At 42.0% G+C, this 21,478-nt stretch overlaps 1 protein-coding gene across 2 annotated transcripts in view; it reads left to right on the top strand.

Annotated features, from left to right (window-relative positions):
• slc2a4rg (SLC2A4 regulator) overlaps positions 1 to 20,837 on the top strand; it is a 40,772-nt gene extending 19,935 nt beyond the window's left edge. The window contains exons 3-9 of one of the 2 annotated variants that reach the window (XM_042408918.1): positions 7,627 to 7,727; positions 10,048 to 10,286; positions 12,577 to 12,677; positions 14,682 to 14,955; positions 16,700 to 16,846; positions 19,878 to 20,005; positions 20,462 to 20,837. In XM_042408918.1, the coding sequence (XP_042264852.1) occupies positions 7,627 to 7,727; positions 10,048 to 10,286; positions 12,577 to 12,677; positions 14,682 to 14,955; positions 16,700 to 16,846; positions 19,878 to 20,005; positions 20,462 to 20,573 (1,102 nt within the window). In that variant the 3' untranslated portion in view covers positions 20,574 to 20,837. The remainder of the gene's footprint in view (positions 1 to 7,626; positions 7,728 to 10,047; positions 10,287 to 12,576; positions 12,678 to 14,681; positions 14,956 to 16,699; positions 16,847 to 19,877; positions 20,006 to 20,461) is intronic. The other variant, XM_042408919.1, reaches the window with a different exon arrangement.
• The last annotated feature ends 641 nt before the right edge of the window (positions 20,838 to 21,478 follow it).

Raw genomic sequence — 21,478 nt, 5'->3', positions numbered from 1 at the left:
GGAACCTGCATTACAAGCGCACCTCTGATGGTGACATGGGATGTTTGCTGTAAAAGTGAAATATACAAGTGTATATGATCCTGTCTGCGTAGTTTATCACGGACAGTGTAGACGTGGGGAGTCAGACATCACTGAGGGAATCATGCCTTTTGCTCTGTGTCTATCCTCTATTATTTTGCCCGAACAAAGCTGTCCGTTGTTTGCGCTTGGCCCTAAGGCTACAGATTGCATTCGAGGATCAAGAGAGAGAAAGAGAAGGCTTTTTGTCCAGGGACTGAATAGCCATTACACTCACAGCCCACATTAAAGAGACACAGCTCCTGCCTACAACAGCCTCTCCCTCTCCAGGGGGTTCAGAGCCTGGGGACTTGCGTAAGGGTCAACATGTGTATAGACTGCACAGTAATGAATGAATTAAAAAGATGCACACACACGCACAACACAATATCAATACATTTTTATTAATTCTGTATTTATAATACATGCTGTTTTCTACAGAGACATGTCATAAATACAAAAACAGGAAAAATAGTAAGAGAGAGCAATGAGGGCAGAGGCAGGGGATCACAGCTGTAAAACATGGGGGCACAGGCCTGTCAGGTCAGAGGATAGAGTGTTTACTGCCAATCATGGCCATCTGCCTGCAGAGCGAGCAAGGTAGTGAGAGAGAGAGACGGAGGACATTACGTAATACAGTCAGGGTTTTCACTACTATTATAACACTTAGGCGCAGCGCCCAAGTGTTTTTTCGCAGCGCCTAAGCCAAATGAACAGAAAAAAAACTATATTAAGAGTTTTCTACCACGTTTTTCTGTCATTTATGATCACGCTAGCTTCTCTGTCCTCTCCTCTGCTCTTTTTGTCGGTGTTTGACCGAGGGTGGGGATCAGCTCCTCCACACACACACACACACACACACACACACAGAGCAGGGAGGCCGTGGTGGAGACAGTGAACCAGGTAAAGTGAAAGATAAAAGTTGATGACAACTACATTTGTTACTGTAACTGCAATAAAAAGTAAAAAGCCAATACGTACTTTATCAAACCACCTGTTCAACAAGCATAAACATGTACAAAAGTGATATTTTCTACTGCTTTGTCCGCAGTCTCCCAATACGTTTTACACGACCACAGCGCGCTGGTGAAGTTAATAGCGAAAGCTGTCTGTATGTAGCATAACTGTTTAGATTAGTTTGTAATATATATTAAAATTTGATAAAGTCTTGTAAACATAGCTACTGGCTGAGATGGCAGCTCCCTTCCCAAACCAGCCCCTCCTCCCTCTACCAGCGGTACCTGCAGGCAGTGAGTCACACCAGCAGGAGAGGGAGGAGGACAGAGGACAGGAGGAATGACTGACACTGACTGATGTCTGCGTTCTTCATTCTCTCTAAACTTCACACAGTATTTTGATGTTGGGGAATATTATTTATTTTACTGATATTTTTAGATTTCTTTCCAGTGAGATATTATTGAGTTTTTTATCGTGGCTTCGCTGTTTTAAACAGCACTGTTGCTGCTATAAAAACAATATTTTGTCAACATATTTAAATCTATTCTAATGCTATTCTGAATTTATTCTTTTTTTAAAATGATGATTCATACAACTCAATTATTTAATAATGAAAAAGAACCGATAAGAGTATTAATAAAGAACTAGACCAATAAGAGCATGGATAAGATAAAGATCAAATTTTAACCATACTCATCCCTATAGCGACAGTCTGGAGGCAGGATGATGGGGACGGAGCCATTGAGAGCAGTGGGTGTGTTATTAATAGTGGGTATGGATGGGGCAGACATCATCAACACCAGCCTGGTCAGCCTCAGCTGTCACTACATTACCTCATAATAATACAGGATATACCAGTCAGACCACATCATACCATTCGCATCGCTGCACTTTTCAAAAGCCCTCATCTTCATCTTTATCTATGACATCTCATGCTTTAGGATAACACACACTGGCTCATCTACATAAACAGTGCACAGTCCAAATTCCCCCCACAGCCAGTCGGGATCCTTTGAGCCTTAAACAGACTGAAAGGAAAAAAAAGAAATAGAGATGCGTATCAGAACACATGACAGAAAAATGTATGGTTAACAATGCTCTTGTGGTTTCGTGGTTGCCGTCTCTTTCTCTGTCAGCCCTCCCTCACGATCTCTCCCTCCTGAGTGTGTGCGTGAGGATGAGCGATGTGGGCATATGTTTTTAGAGATGAGTTAATGAAAAGCTTTGCCTAAGGAAAAGTCTATCTCACGACTGGAATCACCTATTTTGGGTGCGCATATCTCTACCGCTGTGTGTATTTGCATTTGTTTGCGTTCAGCAGAGATAAAAAAGAAAAACAGACAGAGAGAAAAAAAAAAACAACATGAAAACACAGTCGGTCAGTGTGTATCCTATCAGGACTCAAACACAGCACACAGAAAATTGATGTTTACACGTGTGACGGTGCTTTTCGACTCCTTAACCGCCAAGGTCACACAGCGGTGTCCGTGCCAATCTGAGAAACACACATCTGCTTTGGATATGAAGAAGCAGACACAAACACGTAAGCGGTACAGTACATACAGAGACACACAAATACACTCTGATGGCTGTTTTGGGGATCAGGTTGATGACATGATCACATTGGATGGATAAGTGCTATTTAAAGCGACCACCACTGGGGCTGAGAGATGGGGGGATCATTGTTGGCAGCGACAACAAGACCTACCATGCTGAACTCAACACAGCCGTGAATCATGCTGACACAAAATGTAGGCTATAAGCTTCTTGGACAGCCAACTTATAACAATGAAATCTACGGATACTGCCCAACCCTTTCCACTCTGTCTTCCTCTTTTCTCTTTAGTTTCTAAAACTGGCTTCTTCCAAGCAGCCTGTGTGACACACAGTATTTTTCTAGGTAAACAAGATAGACCTCTAGTGTGTTGTCCGGGGCTTAAAGTGATAATCCACCTAAAATCTGTCTTTTGAGAACGAAACAATCACCCCCTGTAGCTACAGACTTGGAAGGCTGTTGTAAAATGTCAGTGGTTTTGCTTCTTTACAGAAAGAAAAGGGTTGTGTGTGAGATGGCGGGGGGGTTGTGAAGTCATGCTCTGGCAAACTGAGTCGTGGCTTTGCCAAACAGGTGGGATACACACACATGCAGGAAGGGTCAGTGATTAGATTAGGTTAGGAAATAGAAGTAAGAAGTTCAGTACATCAGTGATAAACATGTCAAGTTTTTAGACATGTGTGGCCTCTTTGTCGCATTTTAGAGTTGTTATGTGTGTTGGCCTGGATCTGAAGTGGGCTTCTATTGAGCGCAATGTGTGCTAATAAAGCAGGCAGATCCCAGGGATTTCAGTTGGGCTGGTAACAGGAGCAGAGGTGTCGTGTTAAATATAGAGTCTCTCGTCTCCCCAACAACAGCACAGAGACCGCTATAGTACTGGATGGGAGGTGATGGTGTGGGGTGCCAAACAGAAACTCAGCAGCATCATATCACCATTTTCAGTCTCAAAGTCCAAGTGTCCTCTTGGGAGTTCATGTGGAAATGTACTGTGTTGGAAGTTTTTTTTTTTTCAAGTGTATCCAAGTACTGGAAAGTTAATTATGAAAATGATTCCACTAAAATCTGTCTGAACATGGACTCAAAGTAATTTACTGTTACTTGATGAAATGATGGTGATATTGGAGTCATTGCTCATTTGCTCACACAATACACAGATATACACGTGCATGGATACATGTTACTTCCCTCTTTTCCACACTCTGACTTTGTTGTTGCTACTTGTGTCTTGGCTTGGCTCAAAGCCGTAGGCTCTCTATCTCCCTTTCTCTCTGTATGTGCCTGGGCCTGGTTTGTTGACTTAAGCTGGCCCATGTGTTGTGCCGCTGCCAGAGGGGAGGGTTCTTGGCCCAGTCAAGGCCAATACAAGTTGAGGGAGGAAGGAAGGTAAGGAAGGGGGTGGGAGGTGAGTGTATGGTTTTGTTTGTGCATGTACTAAAGTGTGCCAAATGCTCCAACCAGAGGCATCCACAAATGCATGTTCTGCACACACACACACACACGCGCGCGCTGGTACAGTAAATAGGGTGAAGACTTCCCCATTGATGCATAGTACCTGTCTCATAAAATGCACATTTGTCAGTGACAGGGCTCGTAAATTTGACAGCTCCAAGTATGAATGGTGTCACTACACTACATTAAATAGCTCAGTTACCACACAGTGTGTGTATGTGCCTACACATGTTCATATGCACATTTGGGGGATGGGCTGTTATATTTACTGTGCCATCATTAGATTTACTGCATGCCATAAATGTACCATGGTTTGACTGAAAGGCTCTTGTAAACATCCAGATTTGGGAAGTCAAAAACCAAAAACCCAAACACACACACACACACACACACACACAAACACATATATATATATGTATATGTGTATATATATATATCACACACACACACACACTCAAACAGAGAGAGAGAAAGAGAGACCAACTTTGTTGTCAACAGTCTTTGCTCTCCAGTTGCCTCTTTCTAGGTGCTAAATAAAGGCATCCCCGGTTTAACTTGCTCCAAAATAAAGCTCCCACACTTCCCATAAGAAGATGCAGACAGATCTCCTGTTGCTTTAGTGCAGTCACTATTTAGCCTGTCCTTCATTCCCTCCTTGTTTAATGGCTCCATAATTATTTCACAGACAGACGAGAAGTGATGGAGAGAGAAGCAGACAGTATCATTTAGCGTATCTGCAGGCACTGATGTGTTCATCAGCAGTGATCAAGAATGGCGGGGCACTTATCGAAGCAAGCTAGTTTTATGATGGCAGAATGTGGCAGCCATCTGCTTCTTACTCGGCGTAAACATTGATATCAAAGTCGGTCTGATAGCAACAGGTTAGCTTTACCGCTGTCAGCATGAATAAGAGTCAATCGGCAGTTGGCCCTCTGAGACAGAGTGTCTAAAACATGCTGTTAAGCCAAGTCAATTTTATTTTTATTGCCAGCAATTCAATATCCTCTGTCCTTAAACCCTCGATTAGAATAAGGAAAAACTCCCTAAAATAAAAGGGAGGATCATTCTCCCATGTGTACTGAATAGAACACAAATTAACAGAATACAGCATTGAACAGAGAAACAAAATTATAATGGATTTATAATTTACATGAAGAATGTGATAAAGAGGATGCCAAGCAGTTTCCAGTTAGGGTTGTTTATTGCTTAACACGTGCACACACAGACACTCACAAACACTCGCACCAGATGTAATGAAACTGCAGTGGAGCATCAGAGTTCTGCCAGGAAGCAGAGGAAAGGAAAAACCTCAATGTCAGGAAATCAGGGTTTGGTGGGGGGTATTAATGGGGTCTGGTGTGTGCCTGTATCTGTGTGTGTGTGTGTGTGTGTGTGTGTGTGTGTGTGTGTGTGTGTGTGTGTGTGTGTGTGCGTGAGAGAGAGCGAGAGAGAGGGGGATACTAAAGTTTGAATTAGCCCTGGAATCAAGTAATAGGCTGGTTGTCTTCCAGTGTGTGTGTGTGTTTTCTGATCTGCCTCACTGATACACACAAATACACCAAAAACAGACATGCATGACTGTCAGTGGTATGTTATTAGTATACCACTTTTCCACACCATAGGCAGACCAAATGAGACTTCACAAGGAGTCCGTTTTCCCATTCGCGTTTTGATGGTTTGAAAGCACCATTTATTTAAGTCCAGCGTCAAGCTGACAACACGTTGTCCATGTTGGCAAGAAAATGAGAAAAACAGCACAGAAATGTTATTAAGAAAGAGGCAGAGGCACATAAATCAAAAGTGTGTCCCTGGCTGGCCCTGTTTAGCGCTGAAAACAAGGCTAATGACTGAAACAGGACACGGCTAATCTTGTTATCTCTTTATCTCTCGTCCAGACTGTGTGTGTGTATTTATGCATGTGTGGTGAGTCTTGTGTACATGTTTGTTATCCGCCTCTCCTCTGGGTATGTTCTCTGTTTTAGCTGTGGTGTGGATATTATTCTTTGCATACTGTGATTACTGGCACTTTATAATTACAACGAAACTGTTTTGCCAGCTGCCCACATTGTACAACAGAGTTCACACGCACACACATTTCAGCGGTGTTCTGAGACGTTAAAGAGTAAAAAACCGGCATCTTTTGAGTGAACATAGCTGTGGACAATCAGACAGTCTCTGAGAGATTCCTTCATATCTGGTGCATTCCTCGGTGATCTGTTTGCTTCCCATCCAACACATTCTCATCAGCGTGGGAGCCGAGCCACTTTTTGAACTTTTTCTGTGTCCATGAAATGTTTTAGAGACTAGTCACTTCTAACAGTGTGTGTATGTGCGCAGGTACACGTACGCTCACTGATTTACAGTGTACTTCTGTATGTGTTTGTGGACTCCAGAGTGAAGTTTTTGCGTTGTGTGTGTGTGTGTGTATGTGTCTGTACTGAGACTCAGAGTGGATCTCTGCCAGGGCTTAGGGCTTGGCTGGGAGAATGCCTCAAACCAGTTTACTCTGGTTGTGTAGTGGAGAAGTCTGGGGGCGGGACAAGGACCTCTTAAAGCTGCAGACCATGTGTATCTTCCACTCTGTGTGTCTTTGTGCATCAGTGTGTGTGTGTGTGTCAGTTTTGTGTTAGTGGATCTGTGTTAGTGTGTCTGTTCATATGTTTATATTCTCCAGGATTTGGATGTTGCATACATCCATACAGTGCATGGTAGATATATATTCGCTTCATTGTATTGGTTTTGACAGCTTGCTTTTTTTGGGATTTAACATGAGAAATGTATGATGCAAATCAGTGTGTGTGGGAGTGCACAAGTGTGTGGGTGAGTCCTTGGCCCTGCCTTAAATAATTTTCCCTGCGTTTTGCTTTCAAAGACGATAAGAACAGAGGTGAAGAGTGCAAGATAGAATAGATTGAAGGAATAAGTTACGCAGAAGTCTGCGCTTCATTGCAGGGTGACACAAATTACTGTTGTGCTCAGTCACATTTTTATTAGATTGCCGGATGCCAAAGCATACTCTATGGGCTCACTGTGCATGTGTGCATACTTTTGAGTCTGCACTAAGTGTATGTGTACTCTGCCAGTTCAAGTGGGCAGTATAAATAAGGTTAAAGCTGAGGGTGGACTGCTCAGCATGGGGTGTACTGAGCAGGAAGAGAGGAACAAGCGTCTCTCTCCTTCTAGAAGCGGTGGTTGCACAAGCAGTGCAGAAATGCACCACAAAACCTTTTCACTCTCAACGCTTTCCATCACACATGCACATAACTCAAACACACACACAAACAGTAAGTTACCCAAGACGTGCTGTACATGTACTTTTGGGTCCCGCTGTGCTCTGGCTATTTCTTTTGTTGATTTTGCTCGTTACATCATCCAAATTTCATCTACCATCTCTGTTGATATTTTTGGGGGCTACAGAGATTTGTAGTTTTCTCTAGTGACTTGGCCAGGCTTTTGCTTCTAGAATAATTTTCCATTAATCTCATAAACAGTCAAAATGAAAAAAGTATTTCACAGAGTACGGCTGAAGAATGGCAGACAAGAGCACTGCTGATAATCTACACTTGACCTTTTCCTATGTGATCAATCTGTATTTTTGTGTTTTGCAGGAAGCCCTCAGGTCATGCTGATAAGGAGGTGATGGCTGCCACCGTCCTGACTTCACTGTCCACATCCCCTTTGGTGCTCTACCCTTCTTCTGCACCCACAGGTAACACCACTGTCTCAGTGTGTTCATCTTTGCACATACTGAACCTGCAGCTGAAGCTACTCCATCAAATACTGTCTCATCCACTGTATTACACAAATCGAGATTAGTCACTTTAAATCACACTGAGGTTTCTCATTCTCAGACAGGTGAAGCAGGAAGAAAAATTCATCATACATCATTTGGTGTTTTCCCTGACTAAGGCGCCGATCAGATAGAGCACTTTTTGCAGGTTGCAAAACACGAGGCACATAGCACTTCCTTTTTTGTTGAAGCCTACAATTTAAAAAAAGAGCAGCTTGCTGTGTCTTTTTTATTATTGTTGCTAGGCAACCACCTGTCCTTAGCCTAACTGTTATTTTGCTGTGAATTAAATTCACAGATCTGTACCTACTTTTATTTTTTTAGATAGTTATTGATCATGGCAGCTACAGTTGGTCAAATCATATAGCTCTGGGTATCCAGCAACAGTCACCAGTAGTTTGTCCTCCATGATTGTTGTCTCCACTTGTTGTCTTCACCACCACAGAAGGCTCGCCTCTCAATTCATCCGATTGGACAATGGGGAAAAAACACAAATGATCAAGTTTTTTAGCTTGAGATGTTCAGGGCACTCCTGCAAAAACACGAGGCACTCAGCAACGCAAAAGCAGTAAACCAAAAGCTCCAGGCTGATAAAAAGTGCTCTGTCTGATTAGGGCCTTATGGTGACTTAGCTGATGAGTTGTTTATGTTTGAACCTGTATTCACCTAATGGAAGGGAGTCTTACAGTATTATAAGCGCTATCCCCTTATCTTTATACATGCATGTCTACCCAAGCACAGCACCTGTTGCCAACTGTTCAGTCTTGACCATAGCACCACAGCTCCTTTTGTTGTTTCCAGTATTGCCGTGGTTGCCGTCATCATGCCAACTCTGCCAGACGGTCAAAGTCCTGTCAGCTTTTTTTTGTTTTTTTTTTAAATTCTGCATTAAACGAAGGCTACTGTTTTTGCACCCTGCGGTGTTGTTTTTGTCATTGTAGAATTTAGCAGTCATTAGTATCAGACGATACTTTGGGTTTGAGAGAGCTAAACATGGGTTTTGTATGGACAAAACAAGACATTTGAAGTCATATTTCAGATATTTTATAGACAAAACAACTAATCATAATGACAATAATCGTTAGGTGTGGCCCTAGTTTTGAGTTGCAGTAAATGCTCTATTGTATAATCCAACCCCCACTCACTCCACGCCTCCCCTAACACATTAAAAATTGTTTTTTGTGACAATTTCCCCATGTTGTATCTTTTAGAAGTTGAAATAGGACTGGCCATGCTGTCTGGCCCACTCAGGGTCTTAGTAATTCTGTGAAACAGAAATCCTCATACACAGAATGATTTATGCTACATATTCATATGAGCTTAATTTTCTATAGAAAATAGTTATTGGTTGGTATAAGTTAATCCCCAACATGCACAATATTACGCTTGGCACTATCTGGGGGTTTATGTTTTGTCTTTTAGTATGTTGAGCTGCAGTGAAAGTCAGTTCAAACCAGCGGGATTATAGAGTCTTATAGGTTAAGCCTTATTGGATTGGTCAAAAGGCCAAAATGTATAGAAAGGGTTTGGGGGCCACAACTTAGAGAAATAGTATAGTATCTTGTCCAATCAATTAAAGCCATGGTGGGCTTAATGGGCAGAGTTCAGTATAGCTAAATGAAAAATGTTGGGGACAGTGCGGTATCTACTTAATGTAAGATTATTTAAGAGTATTAAAGATATTAGAATGTATGCATCAAACAGGCTGTCATGGCTTAGAGCTTCTGAACGATTCCACGTTTTCATTTCCATTTCAGAGGTAGGATTTGGTCAGGATTGTTGATCATATTGTCCATGTATCATGTAGCCAAGATTTTTTTTTTTCCTTCAGGCTTTTCAAAGTAGTGCACAATTATAATTATGTTTACATTTGGCTTTCTAAGCTCCTGTTCATATTTGTCTAATTTTAAACTATTTTCAACCATTCACTTCCAAGCAGCCTTCCCTCAGGTGATAATCTGAAGTTAAAGGGGAACTGCACAGATTTTACTCATCAACATCTGTTCACAGGTCTTGGGTAGTACAAACAGACAACTGTCCTCAGCCAAGTTGCATTGTGGGTAATGTAGGTGTCAGGTTTTGACAAGGAAGAAGAAAGCATGGAATAAAAAAATTACTGCTGCACCAATTTTTGGTCCTTTTTTTTAAAAAATGCCATCATGAGTCCAACAATGTTATTGGAGTGTAATGCTATGTCATGGGAGTACTCTTTTAAATGTGTGTATTTTTTAAATTCCAGTCCCAGAGCCAGCCAGCAGGGCTTGGAAAGAGGTGCTGTCAGCCAGCTACAGCAGTTCGACCAGCGGCAACTGGAGTTGGGATGCCAGTGACCAATCAGTGCCCTCCACACCGTCCCCACCTCTCTCCAACGATGCCAACAAGAACTTCCTGCTCTCGTCCCAGGGTGATGATGTCAACGAGGATGTCACAGAAAGCACGCACTTCATGTTTGAGGACCCCATACCTCGAAAACGAAAGGTACGGATGGGCGTCAAATGTGACGTTCATGTCCTGCTGTAAGAAGCAGAAGAAGGGAGTTCACATCCTGTAAGTGTATGTGTAATTTAGATTCTGTCCACTCCACTTCCAACCTAAATTGGTGCATGCTGTGTAATACTTCAGGGCCACAGCTGTAGAGAAACATCTCTGATGTGCTTTTGTTATTTCTATTAAAGTAGTAGCAGGGAAAGACCTTGGAAAACCCGCAAGAAGCATTCAGAAAATGTAAGCACCATGCAGTTTAACAGCCTGTGACATAAGGCCCGTGTGGATGATGGATTATGTTCTCTCTTTTACTTCTCTCTTTACTTTTTACTATTGAAATAGTCCAGAACATCAAAGTGTTTACTCTGTCAAGAAGCTTTCCATCTCCTACATCGCCCTTTTAGCGGTGAGGTGGGGAGGTTTAGTGTGAATGAAGAAGAGGAGGCAGACGGGGGAAGGGATGAACAGCAGGAAGTAAGAAAAGGTTCAAGGGATGCATAAAAATGAGGACTATCAGAGGGTGTAGAGGAGGAGAGAATTGAGGTTCAAGGTAACAACGGGCAGAGAAATGAATCTCAATATTTCCTCTAGCTATGCAGTGTCAGGGGAGAGTTCATATACTGTACAATATGTGGGAGTTTGCAATTCAACCTCCCCTGGAGTCGGGCAGCAGTGAAGATTATTGAGATGCCGAATATATAAAACCATAAAGACTCCAAGGACGATGCTGCCAGAGACTCATGCCATATCATAGATAAGCAGACAGGAAATGAAACAGGATGACGGGAGGAACCCACGAGTTGGGTGGAAGAAGGCATATATCATGAGCTAACCTGCTGGCTTGCTTTGTGTTGTAATATAGCCGACGCCAACCCCAGAGGTCTAAACCTTCTATGAGCGGCTGCCCTTTGGATTGTTGGCTGTTTGATTTTGTGCAGGCAGTGAGTAAGAGGATTATTAAACATGGCAATCACCAGTCTTACTGTAATAGTGTTAAGATGCAAGAAAAACGCTTAGGGAATTAAGTGATTTTTGATTGTTTGTAGGCTTTAAGAGTAGCTTTGCTGTGTCATTTTTATTTGGAGGGTTGTTTTAAACAGCATGCATATAACTAGCACCACTGGAGCAGTTTAAGGGCATGTTGCCATTGAATAGAATGAAAGGGAGTGACAGTAGTTTATGAGAAATAGTACTGAGGAATATGTAGTATAGGAGAGAGTTAACATAACCATTGATAAAGCCTGTTCTACTCTCACTTCTCTCGCTCTGTTTTCCTGTGTGTGTCTCTCCTGCCCCCTCCCTCCCTTCTTTTCTTGCCCTTCTTTCTCCAGAGGCTGTTGAAAGGTAATGAGAGTACACACCCACTGTCTTTCATTAGCAGTGATGCAGGTCTCTGCCTGCTCAAAGGACAGCTGCCAGCCCTGAATATGCAAAAGGGAAAATTAATTGAAATTTAAAAAAAAATAATAATAATACAACAACAAAAAAACACTCCATGTACCCATCACCTAACAGCTTACTCATGACCCAAGGAGGGTTATCCTGGGTTTTATGTCAAATCAGATTTGCGAAGGATTAGATATGATAAGCATTTAAAAATAATACTTGTGATGATCTGAGGTTAAAAAGAGGTCAGTGTGGTTTTCACACATGTCCATATACATAGAGAAGTGAATGTTGTGTTAAACATTAAGGCTGCACCTTAACACCAAACTAATTCTGATAAGGTATATCCATACTTCAGCCTATAGCATGCACAGACAGTAGGAAGAGGTCAAAATGGCATTTATTCTGCTCATCAATCTGCCAGAGAACATGAAGATGCTGTGAGGTAGCCAGAGAAGGGTACACTTTTATTGTTCCCTCTCTGTCCCTATCTTTTTATGTCTGTCTCTTTCTCTTTCAATCTGTATGTGCCTGAACTTGTCACATATTGGGTTTCTATTTTTATAGGCTTGCTGCTCTCATAGCTCTCTAATGAGGTGTAGTGTTTGGCCCCTTGTAGAGTGGCGTTCAGTCCCCCACGAAGGCTTTTCTATTGAGGCTGCCACACATCCACACAGAGGAACCTCTGTTCCCATGAGATACTCATCAGCAATCTGCATTCGAAACCAAAGATAGATGCAATGGCATAAACACACAGATGTCAAAGGGGACATCAGTTACATCCTTTACATTTTGTGACACACTTTCTATGAGGCACTTTTTCATGTTTATATTAACAGTCTGTCTTAATCAGCGGTCTTAAGACTCAAAATGACTTTGTGGTGAATGTCTCTTTCAGAACTCCATGAAGGTGATGTTCAAGTGCTTGTGGAAGAACTGTGAAAAGGTCCTCAGCACCTCCTCAGGTATCCAGCGACACGTCCGTACCGTCCACCTGGGGTGAGTTGCTAGTCACACATACGGCACGGTTTCCACCAGTTGACCCCCCTGCCAGGCCTAAGCATCAAGGATTATTTAAAAAATTATATATATCTGAAGATGTTTTCTAAACTAAAATGTGTTATACAAGTAGGGTAGCTCCTTTTAAAGAATAGCTCAGTGTGTAGCGACTGTGCGGTCGTGAGAGAGAGAGAGAGATAGAGAGAGAGAGAGAGAGAGCGTGTGTGTGACAGTGAAACTGCGGTGACTGGAGCAGAGAGTATGAAGTTAGCAGTATAGCTGTGAACAGTGCAGTGTGTGTACAGTTTAGGCTACTTATCAGTGAATGCACGCTACAAATCCTCAAGACCCAAGACAAGTTTCTGTGTCTTGCTTGCCACCCAGCTGAAGTGAAGTGGGTTAGCCCCAACGCTAGCAACGACTTCAGCCCAGACTCACTTAAGGTGGACTCCTTTAACTGTCATTTTAGTGACAATCTCAGCTGCTCCTCTGAGCGCCAGGCTATATAAGGATTGTTATTATGAGTCACATTGATAATCTTCATTGTGAAATTATCATTAGTTAAAAGAATGTTTTATTTGTATTCATAGTCATGTTTTTTTATGAAGAATAAATTCTGTAATTGTTGACATTGACACTGATTATGTCTTTTATAGAACTACAGGCTTAGTTCTTGACTTTAATGAAGACCTTCACTGTCGGTTAAGTAATCCTGTCTGTGCAGCTTCAAAGAAGTAATACGAAGCTTTGTGATTTAAATAGTGTGGTAAGAAAAGAAAAGTGACACACATCTGACTTATCACAACTTGGATGCTGTCCAACTGCCTGTCTTTACATCTGACTAGCTAAGCTTGAATATTTCTGCTCCTGCACACGGGTGTCTCGTGCTTACAAGGTACACTGAGGAAGAGAAACGGAACTTTTAATATCACCAGCAATGTACAATGTACTTAGTATCACAGTGCTTAAAAAATACACTGTCTTGATTGACTGAATATAATATAAATGTGTAAGGTATCATATGTGGTTCATTGTGTCAGTAATGAGTCATACAGTGAGGTTTTCAACAATAAAGCACATATTCACAGCTTTTACCCACCGCAGCAGGTAGACTTGAGATGAGAGGAGAGAGAGAGTCCTACAGTTACCAAGTATTAAATTAACCTCATACAGTATTTGAGGAAAGGGGCCAGGTGTCCTCACAGTTATTAGTCATTTCATCACCAGCCTGTTTGTCTGTTTCCCCTGCTATTACTGCCCCCTGCTGTTCCGAAAAGTAACTTCTTTTGGATATGCAAAATTTTACATCATAGGCGAAGGCGTTAGCATTTTTCCTAAAATTTACGGTCCCAAATCATAATTGTAATAATTGTGATCTAATGCACTGTTTATCTTGGTAAAATAGAAGCGTTATTATTTACTTCTAGGCCGAATTGTCAATGACAGTGACAAAAAGTAGTTTTTTAAATTTTCTTTATTTTCCATTTAGCCAAGCTCAAGCACAAGCAACAGTCTATAGGTTAATATTCCTTAGAGTGCACATGGACCTGAGCCTCAAAATGCTTGCAGATGAGAGAGAAGGGAGTAGAATTTCAAATACTATAAAGTGTTGATTGGTACACATGTTGTGTTGACTGGTACTCATGTTTATGGATTTGAGATGAAAGGGAAAGACTCTCTTCATCTTAAAACACACCTGTATTGCCCACATAAAGAGTTCAAAGTTTACAATACCTAACATTACAAGCATGAGTGACCAACAGAGGGTAAATGCTATGCATCAATAAAGGTGATGTGGTCAGGGCAGTTAGCTGAGCACAAGAAGAGAGTGGCTGCATTTACAGTGTTTTCCAGGTAGGTGAAAAACCTGCCCCCAAAAGCTGCTTGACCCAAAGTTCAAAAGTATAATGCAATATCTCATTTCCAGAGCTGAAACTGAAATTAAAATGGAGCCAAAATAAATGTAAAAAGAGTTCCTAAGTAGTTTCTGTTGCTTCCCTCCAGGCGTAACAGCGACTCGGACTACAGCGATGGAGAGGAGGACTTCTACTACTCAGAGATCGAGGTCAACATGGACAGCCTAACAGAGGGCTTGTCCAGCCTCACGCCCACCTCCCCGACCACAGCTGGTCCTCCGCCCGTCTTCCCTCCACCGCTCACAGATGTCCCTCACTCCGAACACATCAACATGAACGGCTTGCAGAGCCACGTCCCAACACTGCTCAGCCAATCAGCTCCCTCCACGCTCTGCCATATCCGCACTGACCACGCCTACCAGGTAATTCATGCCACAAGACAGACACTGGATACACACACATTTGCACTGCAATATCATTTAAAACAGTAAAAACACTGAAAACTTTAAGCAGTCATTCTGTTACCAAGTCTCAAGGCTTCGGATTTCTGCAGAGGCAGGTTTTGAGATCAGTGTAGAGAAAAAAAAAAAAGCTCTGAGGTCAGGCTGAATTACTTAACTCCTACACCAGTGTGGGAGTTTATATCAGGGTGAGAAAGAACAAAAACTTTCCTGCAAATTTTAACCCAAGTTCACATAAAGAATGAAGTCAATATTTTTTATGACCAGTGTGGAAGATTTAGTGGCATCTAGCGGTGAGGTTGCACATTGCAACCAACTGAATACCCCTGCCCTCACCCTCCCGTTCCAAGGGTGTAGGAGAACCTACAGTGGCAACGAAACTCATGAAAAACGTGAACGTTCAACATGGTGGCCGCCGTGGAAGAGGACCCGCTCCGTCTGTAGATATAAAGGTCTCATTCAAGGTAACGAAAAAACAACGATTCTTATTTTCAGGTGATTATACACTAATTAAAACATACTTATGAATATTATATTCCATTTCTGCCAAGTCCGTTCCGCTAGATGCCACTAAATTCAACACTCTGGACCTTTAAGTCAGTAAATCTTTAGTCACGAAATTTAATAATTAAAAATTCCTGCTTGCAACACTTTTATCTGAACTGCTGTGCATCAGCTTTGGGTATCCATGCCTCCTCCCTCTCTTGTCCTTCCTTTTTCTTCTCCTTCACCTAACTGTACCGATTCATGTGCACTCCTTGCTTATATGCCCTTGGAGGTGAAAATGAAATGTTTTCAGCTGGAAGAACATATTTGGTTAAAGTACAAATCTTTAAAATATTCAATACTGAATGCAATCATTCACAGGGGTTTGGGTTATCATTGAACTTTCATTTACCATGACGACGACACAAAACGCTAGTGTAAGTAATGTATTGTAGAAGCGTTTGTTGAAATTGAGACTGTTGCCTGTAGTGTGGGGAAAACCGAACCGTGCATAATCTTATCAACAACACCAGAGCGAGAGACTTTCAATGGAAGTCAACTCTTAAAACTGAAACGTGATATCACTCCAATTCAAGCAGGGAGACGAGACACTCATTACTTTTGTGGCGGACTTCAAACAGGTGTGAGGCGGTCCCATTCACCGTTTACTTAAAGTTGTTGTGCCGTGAGAGGAAGTTGTGTGTGTGTGAGTGAGTGCAGTAGTAAATATTGTTGTGTTGTGTGCATGTATGAAGCACGTGAATATGCCCAGGAGGGGCTTAGGACAGAGAGGAGGCGGGGGGAGCTGCTGGAGGAGGGTTTTATTTTCAAATTCAGTTTTTTGTTTTTTGTTTTTTGTTTTTTTGCCTTTTCCAGAACAATATCTACCCCAGCTGTAAATGACTTCAGTTCTGCTCTGCTCTTTTTTAAAAACTGTCTGTGCCATTTTCTACAAGTGCCTGCCAGTAATCTACAGCTATAAATGTAAACTCGCAAATTTCCTGTTTATGTAAAATACTACATTTTTGTGGTGGGCAGTTGTGATCTTGATGCATGATCAGCACGATTCAAATTTAGAGGTGGGGAAATTCCTTCCCTACTAAATATATGATCTCTTTTTTTCTGTATTCTCTTCCTGTCTGTTTCTGTCTGCATTTTTCCTGTTCCTCCTTGTTTCTGTCCCTCTCCTGGCTGTGCGGGGTGGTTGTCCATGTTCCAGGCCACTGCTCCAGTGAGTATCCCAGTGGGTCCTGAGCTGGCTGAGTTAGGCAGTGGTAATGGGACCGGGCCTGGGACTGGGACTGGGACTGGGAATGGCATCAGTGTGTCGTGGCAGTCCCCTCCTGTCATTTTCAAAGGCATCCCGGTGAGTGAGGCTTTGTCTCACGCCTTTTTATCTTAACCATAACTTCTCTCTTGCTCTTCCCACCTGTGGTCATTTGAGCTTTTTGTCACTTGCTCTCCTTGCTTCTTCATGCCATCGTTTTTTTTTATATACAGAGGCATCAGGTCGCTTCTTTATTCAGCACAATTCATCCAAAGGTGCTATTTAAAGAGCTTAACATCTACTCAAGATCAGAATACTTCAAAACAAATGTGCGTGTTTGTACAGCACCGAATATGTTGCAATCATCTACTGTATGTGATGTCTGTTATTTATGTAAGATGTATGCAATAACATATAATACAAAGTATACATTTAAAAAAAGTTGAAAAAGATTATAAAGAGTTAAATTAAAAGAAACTGAAGCAATACATGTTTGAAAAAGTGACAAATGTTTATTCTCTGTAACATCCTCAGAGCTTCTAGCAGGCTATTTCAAAGGCTGGTGCTATATTGGCTGAAGGCAGCATTGCCATGAATCAGAGTGTGGGCTCATGGGATAGGAAGGAGACAGTCAGGGGACCTGAGGGATCTAGGGGGAACATATTGTAACTTAAATAGCACATCAGACGTACTCAGGCACATAACTGTTTAAAGATTTACAAACCAATAAAAGGGTCTTAAAATCAATAATAAAACTGACAGGCAACCACTGCAGGGACACAAAAAACTGAAGTAATGTGAGCTCCCCCGGTTGTAGATAAAACATGTACAGATGAATTTTATATGAACTGATTTAAAATGTGGCTTTTTTTTTCTTTTTCCTTTTGAAAAAGACCAGAATGGAGGGCATCAAGGTAGAAATCTCTCCAGCCATTGGCCTTAGCAGTGTGAGCAGCATCACTTCAGCAATACTTTAAGTCATGAACTTTTTTTTTTTTTTACATACCTTATGTAGGCATAAAAATTGAGATTATACTCTAGTATGATGCCTACAGTGGCTATTTCTTCCTATTAACATAGCCCACAGGAAGCCTATAGAAGTCGCACAGTACAGAGCTCCACAAGGTGATAATTTAGCTCTTGTTAATGAAAGGTGCTAAATAATTTTCTGCCAGGGACTGAGGTCAATTTACTTCCAAAGTCTGTCTAAAAGAATAAAATGTTTACCAGTATTCAAAGTTGCACCGAGACTGAGAAGAACAAACCTTTTTCATAGAGATTGATTGTCAACACGTTCACAACTGTTACTAAAGCGGTCTCTGACCCGTTGTGTTTGTTGTGATAATAACTGTAATGAGTATAACATTAGACATTCATATATAAAAGCCGGAGAGACAATGTTCCAGTATGTGCAATCTTTAATTATTGATCCAAGTATCTCAGTTTAGATAAAGATGCTTATAATATTTTGTTAAACTTTTATAAGTATAACTTTTTGTAGTTTATTCTCACAGTGAGAGCATCACATTTGGGACTTTCTGTTGTCATTTTCTCGAAAAGGATGGAAATCTCTTTGGTGAAAATGTATTTCAAGAAGAGGGAGGAGCACAGGGTGACGTATAAGAGTGGAGGAAGGTGCACACAGGTGGTGCGATCTGAAAGAGATTGGAGACTGCAAGGTGGTGGCAGGGGACAACGTAGCTAGGCAGCATCGGATGGTGGTCTGTAGAATGACTTTGGAGACCAAGAAGAGGAAGAGGATCAAATGGTTGAAGTTGAAGGAGGAAGACTGTTATGTGGAGTTCAGGGAGGAGTTAAGACAGGCGCTTGGTAGTAGTGAAGAGTTGTCAGATGGCTGGCTAACTACTGCAGAAGTGGTTTTCAAGAATAAGGGTGCAGAGCTGTAGCAACAACAGAGGTATAAAGTTGATCAGTCACAGCATGAAGTTATGGGAAGGAGTAGTGGAAGCTTGATTGAGAGGAGAGGTGATGATTAGTGAGCGGTAGTATGGTTTCATGCCAGCAAAGAGCACTACAGATGCAAGGTCTGCTTTGAGAATGTTGATGGAGAAGGTCAGAAGAAGTTGCATTGTGTCTTTGTGGATCTAGAGAAAGCATATGACAGGGTGCCGACAGAGGAGGTGTGGTACTGTATGAGGAAGTCGGGAATGGCAGAGACGTATATAAGAGTGGTGCAGGATATATATGAGGGCAGTGTGACAGCGGTGAGGTGTGCGGTTGGAGTGATGGATGGGTTCAAGTTGGAGGTGGGATTAGATCATGGATCGGCTCTGAGCCCTTTCTTGTTTGCAATGGTGATGGACAGGTTGACAGATGAAATCAGGCAGGAGTGTCTGTGGACTATGATGTTCTCAGATGACATTATGATCTGTAGTGAGAGTAGGGAGCAGGTTGAGGAGAGCCTGGAGAGGTGGAGGTATGCACTGGAGGAATGAAAATCAGTAGCAGCAAGATGGAATACATGTGTGTGAATGGGAGGTGGATGAGTTTGCATACTTGGGGTCAACTGTTCAAAGTAATGGGGAGTGCAGGCAGGGTGGAGTGGGTGGAGACGAGTGTCAGGAGTGATCTGTGACAGAAGGGTAACAGCAAGAGTGAAAAGGGAAGGTTTACAAGAGGGTAGTGAGACCAGCTATGTTGTGTGGTTTGGAGGCGGTGGCACTGATGAAAAATTAGGAGGCGGAGCTGGAGGTGCTAAGATTTTCACTGGGAGTGACGAGGATGGACAGGATTAGGGATGAGTATATTAGAGGGACAGCTCAGGTTGGACAGTTTGGAGACAAAGTGAGAGAGGCGAGATTGAGATGTTTTGGACACGCAGAAGAGAGATGCTGGTTATATTGGGAGAAGAGGGCTGAAGATGAAGCTGCCAGGCGAGAGGAAAAGAGGAAGGCCAAAGAGGAGGTTTATGGAAATGGTGAGGGAGGACATGGTGGTTGGTGCGACAGAGGAAGATGCAGAGGACAGGAAGAGATGGAAACAGATGATCCGCTGTGGCGACCGCTAACAGGAACAGCCAAAAGAAGATGAAGAACTATATCAACTTCACCGACATTGTCTTAGAAGTATATTTAAACAATGCACTTGTGATGTCTTTTCACTTCTGCAGGGGCCCGTGACTCATGTCCGGACAATTAGCTTCGGAGAAAAGCGGCAGCCGGCAGCCAGCACACACACCACTGTTAACAAGAACCATGCTTTGATAACGCCGCCACCTAAATCTACACCAGGAAACAGGTATGCAGCAGCCATTTGCAGTGTTTCCACAGTGATGCAGGTAGGACACATTATTAGTATGAATTACCTAAATCCTTTATCTTTTATTAATAAGCAACCGATATTACATTTGGAGCAGTGTGTTAGAGTTAGTAGTTTGTTGCTGATGAGATGTAAAATAAGGACATGGAGACATTAATTTATGCCATTATGCTGTTGAAAGTGGGCATCACTGAAGTCCCAACCAACAAGAATCTGCATTGCTTTTCATGGCTTTGAATCATATCACATCAGATCAAATGAAAAAAAATATTGCAGTTACATGAAATCATCAATTTCAGGCCCTACGACTTCACACACACGCACACATTTAGATGCCTTTGATCAAATTGTACATATATATGTGTTTTTTTGCCCGTGTGGGCTTCTGGATGTCTGTGTGCATGCCCTTATGCTGTCACATCTGCTGTTACCAAGGAAACCCCGTGGGGAGGCAAAGAAGTGCCGAAAGGTGTACGGCATGGAGAAGAGAGACATGTGGTGCACAGCCTGTCGCTGGAAAAAGGCCTGTCAGAGATTCACCGACTAATCCAGCCCCCTTCCTCTGTCCGCAAGATGATCTCTAGCTTTTTCCGGAGCGACAGCGAGGTGGACTCTTCCACTGAGGAGATTTCTTCACGAAGGAGCTCTTCAGTGCTGCTTCCTCCAGTCCAGCAGGGGGGTTCGCTTTCTCTCTTTTTCCGTTTCCAAACACGAAGAGAAAATATAAGCGGCAGGTATAAACAAAAAACAAAAAAATCAGCAAGAAAAAAAGAACTTTATGCAGGTTTGGAGACTTTTTTTTAAAGACTGAGACATTTTCACTTTCTTGACGAATAAGGAAAAAGAAACATTTAAATTGGATTCTGAACCTTCTGGTTTGATTTTTTTTTTTTTTTCCACAGCCTCGACTAAAGGCAATGTTTAAAGACTACAGATAAGCTTTTTGATATACTCTGTTGTTCATTATAGGAGCATCATGTAAGCTACTGTTTATGGGGTGGATCATGTCTCTTTTGGAGGTTCAAGGGTTAACATCAGATTTGCTCAATAAGACCTCTGTAGCATATCCCTTTTTCAATGTCACTGTTTAAGGGACAGCAAACCTACCAAAGGCAAATCGCCTGTTCATTTTAGAACCAACAGTTTAGGTGTAAGCGCTTATCCCAATCATACATCACTGTCTTCTGCAGCCTTAATGGATATTGACTGTATGTCTAAAAACATATCACTCAATATCTAATACACGTTCAGTACAACCAGCTCTACTTTTTCACAAAGATGCACAAAACTGTCACACCGAGTGGTACAAAAAGGTTCCCATTGACTTTCCAAAATATTTTCAAGAGATGTACACAATAGATGAATATATATTCCCCTCTTTTCTATACTTGCGCCCTAGATTTGCACCTTGAAGAAATAAGTTTGTCTTTTAGAGTATCACTGTAACCACAG

The sequence above is a fragment of the Thunnus maccoyii genome, chromosome 4, assembly GCF_910596095.1.
Source record: "Thunnus maccoyii chromosome 4, fThuMac1.1, whole genome shotgun sequence".
Lineage (NCBI taxonomy): Eukaryota > Metazoa > Chordata > Actinopteri > Scombriformes > Scombridae > Thunnus > Thunnus maccoyii.
The sequence above is the reverse complement of the archived record's forward strand: the minus strand, read 5'-3'. Positions and strand labels throughout refer to the sequence as shown.